We start from the raw sequence: 13,306 nt of genomic DNA on the forward strand, positions 1-13,306 counted from the left end.
GCTCAAGTTACGTTTTGTTTACAACACAGCGCTTTTATAAATTTATGCTCTCTATAAGTCCAAAAAATTGCGGTATATGTCTTTATTGACAGGCAGATTGTCTGATACTTTTATATAAAATATGTCCCCCCCCCCCTCTGTAACACGTAAAGTGGTAGAGTCCAGAGGGCGCGAGGCTCCGAACTGTTTTGGTTGTCAGGGTGAGGAAGACATTCAGACAGCTGAGCGCTACAATAAAAAAACACTTCATGAATGTACTAACACCCTGTTATCCTACTATATTTGTTACTTTCCTCCTTAATGTTAGTATATCTAGTACTTTGAAGCAACTTTTCTTGAAATAAACGGACGAATAACTACAACAGAATCGGTAAGTGAACGTAAAACACCACAGCCAAATTCATTTTAGCTATCTTAATTTACTGCTATCTGTCAGAAACACTCTGAAGAGGAGGGAGGGAATTTGTTCATAAAAATGATGGAAATACGACAATTTAAATGTTTTCTACCCTTATTTCAGAGATGCACTTTTTTCAGTTTCAATACTGATACTGAGTCTGATGTTTATTTATTTATTTTAAATGAGAATTAATTGTGTTCTTCTTGTTGTTGTTGTTGTTGTTGTTGTTATTATATGTAAGGCTAGACAAAGCTGTTGTAAACATGGCATTGCATTTCTTACTGAAAGAGCAACAAAACAAACAAATAACAATCCAAACTTTTCCAAAGCAATGTGTCTGACTTTGTTTTGACTTCACATACAAACAGGAAACAGCGACAACTATAAGGTATCAGATTAAATATTTCAAACTAAAGTGCAGGAATTGTACTTTTTGTCACATCGAAGGAGCTGTTCCATCTCGTCTTGATGGAGTCGATTTGTGAACACTTCTAATAGTTCAGTCTGAATGTCTTCAAAACCAGACTGAGAGTGCTGAGAATGTTTGAAGTGCCCAAAGATCTTTCTTGATTGGTGGATCTGTGCCGTCGGTCTCAATTTTTTTTACTGAACCAGTTTGTTTGTGTCTTTCAGGATGGATGAGATGATGAGTACGGAGAACATGGAAGAGGTGAGGGTGCTGGAGGCTCAGATTGAACGTCTTCAGGCTGAAGTTGAAGCATTGCAATGCCAACAGCAGAACAACAACAAAGACATTACGCTCCAGCTGAGAGGAAAGATGAAGGATGCCATGTGAGTTTAAATTTGAAAGTACACCCAGGTGGCAGGGGCACTTGTGTACTTTGAAATAGTAAACAGAAGTGCTGAACTTTCAAGTGAAGTAAATAAAAAAAAAAATGTTGTCACTCTTCTCAGGTCATATCTGTGTGGACAGACGCAAGGAGAGTTGGAAGAGAAGGTGATGTCACAGCTTAAGGAGGAGGTGGAGGAGCTGGAGGAGGATCTGAAGCAGCAGACACAGATGAATGGCATCTGTCTGAACAGCTGCATCACAAAGACCCTGCAGAGTAAGAGCACATCACTGTCTGATTCCACAACCTCACTTATGCTTGATAAATAGCCCACTTAGCCCCTTGAAATTAGACCCTCCTGACATTACACATGTGTCTACTAGGTGGAAGTAAGGTGGTCCAACAGCTTTGTGTGTCGGGTCAATGCGCTGAGCTGGTCTTTCAGGTAGAGTTCCAGCTCTCAGAGGTGAAGGTGAGTCATTCCTTTGCTAGATAACCTACGACTCTCCCTCTGTGGTGGTTGATGTGACTTTTGGTTTTTATTCGTTCTGAATGTATTGATGCACCACAGCTAAGCCTAAATACGATCAGACAAATGCATTCAGATAATATTTCCGTCTCTAGTCTCCATTTTTATTTAATCCCGTCACAAGTCTGAAATATGCATTTCTGAAATACATCAAATTATCTCTGTTAATATTTTATTCGACTAAAATCTAGTATTTATAGATTTCTAGACTTAAAAAAGTTCTTGTAGCTTTACCTTTAATTTCTTTCCTTTTTAAACTAAGTTAATATCTGTGTGCATCTCCTAGTATCTAACCAATAACAATCAAGTAATGCATCGAATGTTTTTGGCTTTTGTAATATGGCATGCTATTTCCACTAACTCGGCTTATACAAGTATGATAACAGCTAAATGTTTTGGCAGTATTAGCTTATCCCAAATGGTCATCAAACATTTCTCAGATGACACTTTAGTGTCAATAAAATGATTATATCGACCACATCCTTAAATATGTAGATTAAGGTGTTAAACTGAATGGGAGAATGATCTACATTTCAAAGACATTAGTTGGATCTAAAGTAGGCAGAGATGAATGGGGCTGTTTGAGAAAAAGATACATTAAAGACTTCAGTTAAAGTCTATTGACTGTGTGAAAGTATATTTCACTTTATGTCAAAGGAATCGAGACTATATGAAAGCTTCACTTTTTGAAAGTGCAAATTCTGCAAATTTGTGGATTTTAATGGAAAAATAATCAGAGAGATAAGAGCCATGTTGGAAAATATGTTGTACTCTGTCAACAGGTAAAACATGAACTAGTGTTGACTATAATTGACAGAAAGGGAGCTAGTAATCTGTTCAGCCAGCAGAGGGCGACACAGGGCCATGCTAAGTAGTTCACTGACAAGGCAGCAAGTTCAAAGTTTTTTCTCAGCAGTCTTCAGCAGCTCTTAGACAGAAAACACTTAATAGTGAAGAAAAATCAATGTCAGATCCTAAGGGTAATCAACTCTGCAATCAGCCAACTGCCTGAGAGGCCGGAACGTATAATGGAAATCATGTCACTGGCAACAGTACGTTTCAGTTATATACTGTATGTCATCTCTACAAAATATTAGAAGAGAGGAGATTTACTTTGTTAATGTCTAAGGGGAAATTACACTTTTTCACTCTGTTTTTGAGGCATGCACACGCAACAGAACTATGTGCTGATGGAGACATGTCAGAGTGTCGGGGCTGCAAACAGATGAGCGCACTAAGCACTGCTTTAAAAGTGCTTTAGGTTTGACTGTCTGTCCAAAACAAGAAAAGTTAAGATATGACACATTAACTTTCTTAAATAGATGATTCATGTCACCTTTTAGTGCAAGAATAATAATACTAATTAAACGGTTCTCCAGGAGGAACTTGATATCCCTTGAAAACTCTTGACTGTTCAGCTGTTTTGATGCCTTGGTGTCACTCAAGACGGTTCACACATGAACTCCTGAAAAGTTCTAGTAAATTTCAGACAGCCTGCCCCTGAAATTATCCTGAGATCTTGTTTCCAGACACCCCTTAGAGCGTGAAGTTTTCCTTGTCAGACGGAGGAGATGGGGGATCTCAGAAGGCAAGCTATGGCGTCAGGATTTGCCTTTATATCATATATATTATTTATTCATAAAATACAGTCTAAAAGAATTCACACAATTCTGATTCAATTCAGGAACAATTGTGAGCAGATATCTGTTGCCACATTCAGCACTTGACAAGTCTTTAACACAAAAGTATTGAGGTTCAGTAAGCAGTCCTACCTTCAGGCCTTTAAGAACAACCACATGTTCCAAAACAGTTTTAACAAAATAACAGCTGACCCTTGACATGAGCCCTAATATGAAGTCAGCAGTATTTGTAACTTTATTGCTGAGATTGGGTTTAACTGTGATCTGTAGTCCTGCTTTGTGTAGGTCTTCTGGTTTTAATTCTGGAATAACCGCCAGAACAGCTGGTTTCATTGAATCATCCTGCCCTGGTTTTTGTCATTAAATTATAGTATAAATACACTTTCTTCTCATGATTAATCTTGTTTTGATACAAAAAAAACATTAATTATTTTCCAAAACAGTAATTGTGTGATCATCCACTCTTTTTTTACCCTTTAATTAGTTTGAATAATGCTTTTTGTGAGTGTGTTGTGTTAGTGTTTTTACCCATTCGAAACCAATCGCAGATGGGATTTATGGCTCCCAAAATACGGAACATTTTTCTCTTCGGCAATGAGATGGATATTTTGTGGAAACAAGCTTACTGTCTTTCTTCCTAAAAGGTTCATATGGATGTCTTTCTCATTTCTGTTTTAAGTTCTTATCTGGAGTCATCACATGACTCACGTAGCTTAGCATAAAGACGGGAAAAGGAGGGAAAAGGTGAGCCAGGCAAAGGAGAGGGGTGTTTATGGAACTGGAAATACACTTTTAGTTCTCAGTTTAGGAGGTACACCTTATTAATAAGAACATTATTTAATGTAACATAAGTCAAAACATATCACTCATCACTGCCCTGATTCTTGCCTCAAAACCTTATTTGTGTGTTTCATTGATGTGGTGTTTGTCCTGCAGGAGGGTCAGCAGTCTGAGAGGACGATCAGTGGTCTGAATGTGGTGATGGACAACAGCGATCCGCAGAATTTCAGCAGCTTCCTGTCTGGGTAAGAACTCACACTGCAGATGTTTGCCAAGCAGATATACCTTTAGGTCACGGTGATCAGGATCAGGATTTCTTAGGCTTGAAATTTAGCGTAAAGTTGAATGATTACTTTTGATAATCAAGAATTTTTAATCAAAAGACAACTTTTAGACGAAGCACTGAAGCTGATGTGTCTCTGTGAAAATGAAAATGAAGCATGAATTTACAGAGTGTTATATATGACAGTCTGGTAATGTCATATTTTATTGAAGTGGGGGACTGTACTTTTCCAGAATTATAAACCCTCTGACACATCAAGAAAACACTGAATCTATTTGGCTTAACACTACGTTGACATGATTTAAAAAAAAAGTAAATCTATTTTAAGTCTGACTAATACTGGACTTTAAAAGTACATGTAAACATGTACATTTTAAATCATTACAAGCTGAATTTCTCAAAATCAGATAATGCGGTTTGAGGTTGATTTTTGTTGTTGTTGAGGTCTTACACCTCAATATTGGTCAATAAAGCAATATGGACATGCTCCACCATTCAAAGACCTGGCTTTGACCCTCAAGTCAAACAGCATAAATGCGTAGCAGAAAAGTCGGGATGAAAACAGGACGGAGGTATCAACATGGCGAGTGCTTGAGCGAGAACATGAGGAGACACAGTTTATGTACGGTTAGCTGAAGATCACAAGTGGAAGGAAATTGCATGGGGCTTGTTGATTGTTTGGTTTGTGACGTAATAAGTCAATCAGAAGAAGGTCAAATAGTACTAGCTGAAAGGGAGCATATCACCACCATCTACCCTGATTTGTGTATACTGGGACAAGGACTATGGTCCACTTAAACGGCCTGACCGAGCTGTAGCTGTAGCTCAACTTATGTAAATGAGTTGATCACAGGTTCATCACTTTGAACAGATAAATGGTCTACATGAGTGCAGAATCTGGAAGAGAAAGACAACGTATTTCTTAAAGGAAGACTCCTGGTGCTGGAATCCAAAACTCAGCTATGACATGCAGTTGCTCTAAAGTTCACATGTCCACATACTCTAGAAAGAGTAGTGTGTTTACATTGGTTTGCAGCCAGAGGGATTGGTTTGTTCAACAGAAGTTTATCAGATGTGAATCAGCTATCAGATGTACTCTGTGTTTTTGGTCTGACGCCCAGCAGCCAATCAGTTCTTCATTTATTTATTCTAGTTGACTGCTCTGTCCAACGTATTTAATACTAAATATTAGCACTGTCAGGAAGTAGCTGTCTGTTTAATTCAACTCGAGTGTTTATCAAAGGAGACGAGGATGTCATTCTGTTTACAGCTGTCATCCAGCTGAACATCCTAACTCACACATCCACTCTGTCTCGCTCCGTCTCACATTTAACAAGCTTTTCTCACGACAAACATTCAAGCTGTGTTTAGACTGCAGGCAAATCAGATTTGTCTTTCAAATCAGAGCTTTAAGGCAGCCTGTTTGGACTAGTACTTATAAGTTATCACATCAGATTATTGTTCCTTGACACCACCAACCAATCTGCATGGTTTGCTGTGGTTAAAAAACGTTAGTGTCACCAACTGCGTACTGTATGCTGATGATGCTGCTTTAAAGGAAAAATAAACATAATTTTCCCTTCCAAAAATTATGAGGTCAAGTAAGGGTAGCAGAGAGAAAGGAGTGTTACAAAAGACACTTCAAAATTCAATTTGAGTTTTTTGAGCATCCTGACTGTGACATACCTGAAGAGTTAAGATCATCATGGCATCATAAACCACCTCCGAGTGAGGCTTCATTCCAATTTTCAAAAAACCCATTGCTATGGGTTTATTGCTGTCCACACTTTCTTAAATCAAATAGGATGCCATCTGTGTAGGCCAAAAAAGTGATTTGGACTGGTACTGGACAAGGCCTAGACATTTCAAACACAGGTGTACCTTATTACATTCATGATGTCTGCATACCATTTAAGTGTGCTGGCTTACTGGAAGACCTACCTGCAAATGGACTGCAGCCATCATTTATATTAGTTACACCTGTTCTTTTCCTGCCGTGGCAAAAATATCTGTTCTGAATCTGATCAGTCGAGATTTGCCTTGGGGTCACTTAAGTCTGGGGCTGCTGCCAATAAAGGCTCTTTTTGATTGAAGCCAGTCACTTAAAGAGGACTATTCAGCACAGATTCTCTACATCAACTTCCAATTAATTAAACAGACATAATCTTTGAAAGTTGAGCTTCAGTAAACCACCAATCTAAGAAGAAAATATTTTCTCTCACTTTCTTTCTATGAAGCTACAGATTTGATGTTGTTTCCTTTATTGTTTAAAATGAATATATCTTAGTTATACCTCTATTAGCGTTGGCACTACATGCTGAATGGTCTTCAAGGAAGACAGTGCAACATTTTACACATAAATAAAGCAGAAATCAAGTCTATCCTGTGTAAATGTCTCTCGGAGTCATGACTGTCTACAATAAATGAGAAGCTCGAGTCCCGCTGGCTGTGTTGTTGTCAGCGCTGTGTTTACATGGACGGGACGGCCGGCTCCTCCCCTTGTGTATAAAAGCTGTTTTAGTCAAGGACTAGAGAGAAGAAGAAGAACATACTCACTGATTATTTGGATGTCACTTAAGCAATTTATATGCAATGTGAAGCTACGAGCTAACTAAAGAGTGCTAACATTAGACCGCTAACACAACAATGTATGCCACAGGCAGCTCGAGCCAAGGACAGTTTTGTCCGTTGCTTGCACTTGACTCCTTCATGTTAAGAGGGGACGGAGGTTGGAGGTGTGCCGCTGGAGGAGAGTGGAGGAGAGTGGAGGCTTCAGTATGGCGGAGGTGTGGCCAAACAGCAGTTTGTTTTGGTTTCATGTTGGTGCTCAAGGGGCGACATCTACTGGATCAAAAAGTTGCACATTCTTACTTTAACACCGGAGAAAAAAAATGATATTTAATCTGAAATGTTCTGTTTGAAGTCAAGATTCACAGTGTTTTAGTTCAACAGGCCATGCCTTTAAACTTTATTTGGGGGATTCATAATACACTAGGAACTTTGATTTACCACATATCCTGATTGCTTTGTAAACTATTGTTGTTCTTTTCATTGAGATAATATGTTCTAGTTGCACTGTATTCATTACTGCAGTCGACCAGACAGAGTCTGTTCTGTCTGTGGATCAGCTCTATAAAGCAGGAGTCTGATTTGCTCTATATCTGAGGCCCAACCGCATCTGGATGTATGGTCCAGTCTGCAGAATCTGGCAAACAACAGATGGAAAAATACTAGAGATAATGACTCTGACACACTGTTGCCTTCTCTCCAACTGTGTGTGTTTCAGAGAGAAAGAGAGAGACAGTCACAGTTTTACAGCCAGATTCAGACTGATAATCTTTGTTAAATCAAGCTGGTATGAACTGTTAAAGATAATAACTGACATTGTGATTTTTATTGGTTGTTTTCATCCAGCACACATGTTTTTTTCTTCCCACATCTCTCCTCCTGTCCCCCTGAAGTGGTTTCTTAACTTAGTTTGTATTCAAAGCAGTACTGTGGCTACACAAGCTGCAAGGTATGTTGGCAAACTTATTTTTCTGTTTTCGCAGTCCAAGTCAGATTAATTTTTGACTTGAGGCCTACATTTATGTTTGTTAAAAATAAACCCTCTCTGTGATCCTTATAAAATTATTCGATCAGCTTTGAAGTGCAGCAGGTTTAGAGTGACTACAAGGTTAATAAACCCACCAATAAGAACCAATGCAAAACTTCACTGTATAACAACAGAGGGTGTTAGTCTGTGGAACAACTGTGATGATAAGCTGAAAAAATGCAACACTATATTCAAACTAAAAAAAACTGTTCAGTTCAGTAATAAAATATTGAATAGTTATGGGCTGGAGCAGTGATTTTCTGTTTTTCTTTCGGTCTGATGGTTTTGGTTCATCTGTTCCCATTATTTTGTTTTTGTTTTGTCCAAAAACTTAATTTGTTTTGTCCAACAAGTCCAACCTCATACACTGATTGATCAAAAATTACATTTTTATATAATGAATAATGCATAAAAATAAGAGGGGGTAGGACCAGACATGTTTTTAACTTCTTCCAACCCTTTTTGAACATCAACTATATGCTAAGGATCTTGAGGATCCCGTTTGTTTTTTTAATGGTTTTTAAATTAAATTGACTAATAAAATAAATAAAATAGGAAGCACTAAAAAGTTGCAAATAAGGACGCAAGGCCTACTGTACTATTTCAAACCTCTGCTTTTAAAATTCACTGCTGCAAGACATTAGGCAGCTATTAGGTCAGTTGCTGCTTTAAAGACGTTGAAAGATTAACAGTATACATGTGTTTTGGACGGTGACATTATAGATTTTTGTTTTATTTTGAAGAAGGGCTACAGCATCCAATCATTTTTGATGAATGAGTTCATCGTCTGGGGTCCATGAATGCGATCAGTAATTTCTGGCAGCTCATTAGATGCTGTTATTAAGTATGTTTTTTAAAGTGACAAACGTGACTTGAAAGGGATGCAGATCCATGTCTGCTTTTTATTGGAACGCACACAAAACGCTCTGATCTTTTTCCACTGTTTACTACAAACAAATTTTACTGTTTTTTGGGATGATGATCCAAAGCCACTAAACTCCTAGCCAACAAATCTCCTCAGAGTCACTATATGACAACCTTTTTTGCATTTATAACCAGATTGTTTTAAGTGGTTCAACATTTGAAATATAACTTGTTATTCAAAGCAGCCATGACCAGATCAGTCCAATTAACAATATCAAACTGGGGTTAAGTCTCTCTCCATCCTTTTTAATTTGGTAGTGCTTCAATATATGGGAGGGTGCTGCAATGTTTCCATCAGCTCTTGTGGAATAACAGTCGTCTGGAAACTTCACCCGTCTGCTGTCTAGCCCCCAGCCCCCATGGAAAACTCTGGAAAGCCTTTCAAAAAATGTCCCAGACTCACTCAGACTGAGAGAATCAGACCAAAACAAAGATTTTTCTTACTATTGCCATTCTGATATACGGCCAACAGCACATAAGAAAGCACAATTTGTATTAATCTATATTTTCCAATCTTTGGCTGGGAAGTTGAGCGTTGACTCCGCTATTTTGAACAAATGGTTGAACAAGTTATAACAATATACTGCTAAAATATATTTTACCTAACCCTAACCCATGTAGTCAGTTCATTAAGGCAGATTTCATTTGCCTACAGTTTGCACAACAATATTGAGCTAAGAATGTCTTATCAATATAAACTTTGTAAAATGGAGACTGAATGCCCCTGTTAATTTAGCTCCAGCTTCAGGGCGCTGCATATGCAGACTAAAAAAAGTCCCCATGGTGTGTACTGTAGTTCTCAGGGAACTCCCTCGTGGATAGTTCCTCTTCAAAAAGTTCCCAGAACTGTTTGGTCTGAAAACACCTTTTGATACAAAAGCAATAAGTTACAAAAGTTTTTGTTTTTGGTTCAGAGTGAGTTTCCCATCCACCTCAGCTGTGTCTTGGTTTAAATTGAAAAGTTAAAATTTGTTATCACACTAACACACTTCAGCAGATAGGTGAACATTATACCTGCTAAACATCCCATTGTAAAACAAAATCATTGAAAGCGCAGTCAGGTTAGCATAAGGCTCATAGCTCTGTTGTCCCGAAGACCAGCTCCCCAGAGCCATTGTCTGTACAGGAGCAGCCAAGTTTTTCAGTATTTCAGCTCTAGCATGTCTGATTGAAGCGATTCACTTAAATGTTATAATAAATACAGCTGTCTACACATGCAGCAGATACGGCTGGCAGCTCCCAAAAGTGAGGACCTAATCTCCTACTGCTGCTCTGCTTTTGTGCTGCTCACGCTACCTCCTGTGTTGACTCAATGTTAGACTCTTAGGCTTATTAACACTGATAGTTTAGAGCTGATATCTGACATTTCACAATCTTCATTTAGTCACAATCTTCAAGGATTTAATTTAGTCATCACACTTACACAGCTTTTTTTTTTTCAAGGTTTATTTTATTGAGAGTCCAGTTTAAAAGTCTTTAAATGATGTTGACAATGTCATTGTAGGGTGGAGGAGCGAAGTGATCTACTGCTGTTCTTCAGGACTCTAAGGACCTTCTCAGACAGATGTGACGACCGTGGCAGAACCTTTAAGCACTTCAAGGTAAGTGAAGGGAAGAATCTGCTATTAAACAGTTAAACAGATTATTTCTTCCCCACAATTTGTATTTCAGTAACTGACTCAGGATTTGGTCTGGCTGACACAATAGACCTTAACAGATTGCAATTCTGCAACGGCGCAATAACAAAGCTCATCATTACTCCTTTTCACTTTAATATTGAGTGGTGAGATGGTGGTATCTCAATGGTGAGATATTGGTGGCCAATGTTTGTGAATTCCCAGTGCGTTATGGCGTTGCGGAAGCAAGATGTGTAAAGAAACAGTTAGGCGTTACAGGAGTGTACGTGTTGTGCCCTCGAACATAAATCTTTACCGGATACCACGATTGGATTTTTACCTAAACTAGACCCCTTGCTGGGTTTCATCCTCATAAATCATCGGAGGAGCCCTGTTGTCTGGTCCCAATTGGAGCTCAGAAAGTAAACCAAAAAGCAGAGTGTCTTGTTGTGACCCACAGAGGGCATTAGCTTCAGGTTTTTATATTTCAACAAAACAGTACAATTCTTATCCTGGCTTCTCTTTGGCATCTCCTTACAAACCAGTGCCACCTATAGGATGTTGTCAGAGGAGATCTTTTCAAATACATGCCTTTGTTATGGACTAAGGCTATAAAACATGCAATCCAGTGTCCTTCCCAATAATGAGGTTAAAAGGCTCATTTCATTTAACTGAATATGGACTCCCAAACCAAGGTAAGGTGATCAGTTCCCTTTTCCTATCTAGCGCCGGTGAAATTGTAATTATTTATTGTTAAGTCCTGTTTTTGTACGAGTACTCAGAGAACTATATTTGCTTGGTGAATAGATTAATAGTTGCTTTGAAAGATTTGATAAGATAAACAGACACATGCATAATGTAGATGTATTGTATTTATTTAGATTTCTGGAGGAAATTTCTGTTTAGCCTGTCATCTGACCCTGTGTAAGCTGTCTCGAACCAGTTGTCAGGAAAGAAAACAAAATGTCTTTTTTACAACAAGCTAATGTCGGCTTATCACTTCAGAGTGGGTAAGTGTGAGCTGAAAGTGTTTGCTTTAAACCTAGCTAGATCAAGGTGTTGTGCAGCCGTTGGGTTTGGGATGATTGGTCGTGAAAGAGATTAACTCAAAGTGTGCAGCAGGTTAATTATAGATTTAAATTCGGTTGTGCAGAAATTAAGTTTCAGTTCTATTCCAGGGTGTGCAGCAGGTAAGTTAAAGATTTAAATCAAGTTGTGCAACAGGTAGGATCCAGATTTTTTCCAGGTTGTGTGCAGCAGGTTAAGTACAGATTTATTCCAGGGTGTGCAGCAGGTAAATTTCAGATTTTTTCCAGGGTGTGCAGCAGGTAGGTTTTAGATTTATTCCAGGGTGTGCAGCAGGTAAGTTTTAGATTTATTCCAGGGTGTGCAGCAGGTAAATTTCAGATTTATTCCAGGGTGTGCAGCAGGTAGGTTTTAGATTTATTCCAGGGTGTGCAGCAGGTAAATTTCAGATTTATTCCAGGGTGTGCAGCAGGTAGGTTTTAGATTTATTCCAGGGTGTGCAGCAGGTAAATTTCAGATTTATTCCAGGGTGTGCAGCAGGTAAGTTTCATATTTAAATCATGCTTGTGGCAGATATGTTTCAGATTTAAAATCATACTGTGCTACAGGTAAGTCTCAGATTTGCTCAGCAGTAAATACACCTTTATCGTGTGCATTTAAAAGATGCAAGTTTATTCTGGTGTAATACTGATTAATGCTGCTCTGGTCTGGTGTTGATTTTACTTCTTAATGATGACAGTACACAAGCATGGTCCTGCTGGTGGATCTGTATTAGAATAGAATATAGAATAGAATTACTTTATTGATCCCAAACTGGGAAATTACCATTTTCATGTATTAATTTGTACATAGTCACACCACTAGTACTAAAATCAACACCCTTTGCTTTATAGTGTTTATTTTAAGATTCAGTCTAATACATCCATGTTTTCTATCGCTTAATATCTGTACAAAATTCCCATTCTATCCTATTTATCTTTGCCATGACATTTCTTCTGTTGTCTGTAATACAGAAAAACTTCTTGTAAGTTGAAAGAGAGCTGTCAGCTTTGTGTGGAGGATGAAAAAGGGGCGACGCCACCACCTTTTCAAGGGCCTTCTTTTGTAAAGCTGCTTTTATTCAGGTTGATGAATGACTTGAAAAATCAAGGTTATTGCAGTTGGTGAGAATTACTTGGGGCATGGTTAATGTCAGGGTGTGACTTTATTGGATTGGTAGCAATTTAATGTCAAATAGTAAATCAAGCCAAGAAGCAATGTGGTACATATCCTCCAGTTTACTTGGAGAATTTAAAGTTCTGCCAAGTTGGCTGAGCTAAAGCAGGATTAACCCACATTTTCCATACTGGCCTGTATGCTCTGAACTCTAATTTTGCTTTAGCTGAATTTTCTTCGAGGTTTATTATGGAAAGAAACCTAATTTCCTTTGTAACTATTCTGATGTAATGTGGGCAGTGCTCTGTGTGCAGTTTTCCATACTTTAATTACTGACAGACATAAACATGTATTTACAGGAAAAGACAAACAGGGACATATAATACAAAGAATTCATACAATCCAGGCCAAGAATCTTTAAGATTTTTGTTTCTGGTCGACCACTACGTTTACCAGCCAATCACTGATGGACTAAAGGTCTGCAAATTATGTTTAACTACGCAGAAGCTACAACCACAGACATTTACAAGCATGTGGCCAGTCACTGAGTGTCATTTCTTTGTTGTG

General features: G+C 38.3%; 1 protein-coding gene across 1 annotated transcript in view; it reads left to right on the forward strand.

The window, feature by feature from the left end:
* The first annotated feature begins 184 nt into the window (after positions 1-184).
* The window catches only part of cenpp (centromere protein P), an 85,554-nt gene continuing 72,432 nt past the window's right edge, over positions 185-13,306 (forward strand). The window contains exons 1-6 of the mRNA XM_020630757.3: positions 185-370; positions 1,034-1,192; positions 1,316-1,467; positions 1,575-1,663; positions 4,297-4,385; positions 10,447-10,543. Coding sequence (XP_020486413.1) covers positions 1,035-1,192; positions 1,316-1,467; positions 1,575-1,663; positions 4,297-4,385; positions 10,447-10,543 — 585 coding nt within the window. The 5' untranslated portion in view covers positions 185-370; position 1,034. The remainder of the gene's footprint in view (positions 371-1,033; positions 1,193-1,315; positions 1,468-1,574; positions 1,664-4,296; positions 4,386-10,446; positions 10,544-13,306) is intronic.

This window comes from Labrus bergylta, chromosome 5, assembly GCF_963930695.1.
Source record: "Labrus bergylta chromosome 5, fLabBer1.1, whole genome shotgun sequence".
NCBI lineage: Eukaryota > Metazoa > Chordata > Actinopteri > Labriformes > Labridae > Labrus > Labrus bergylta.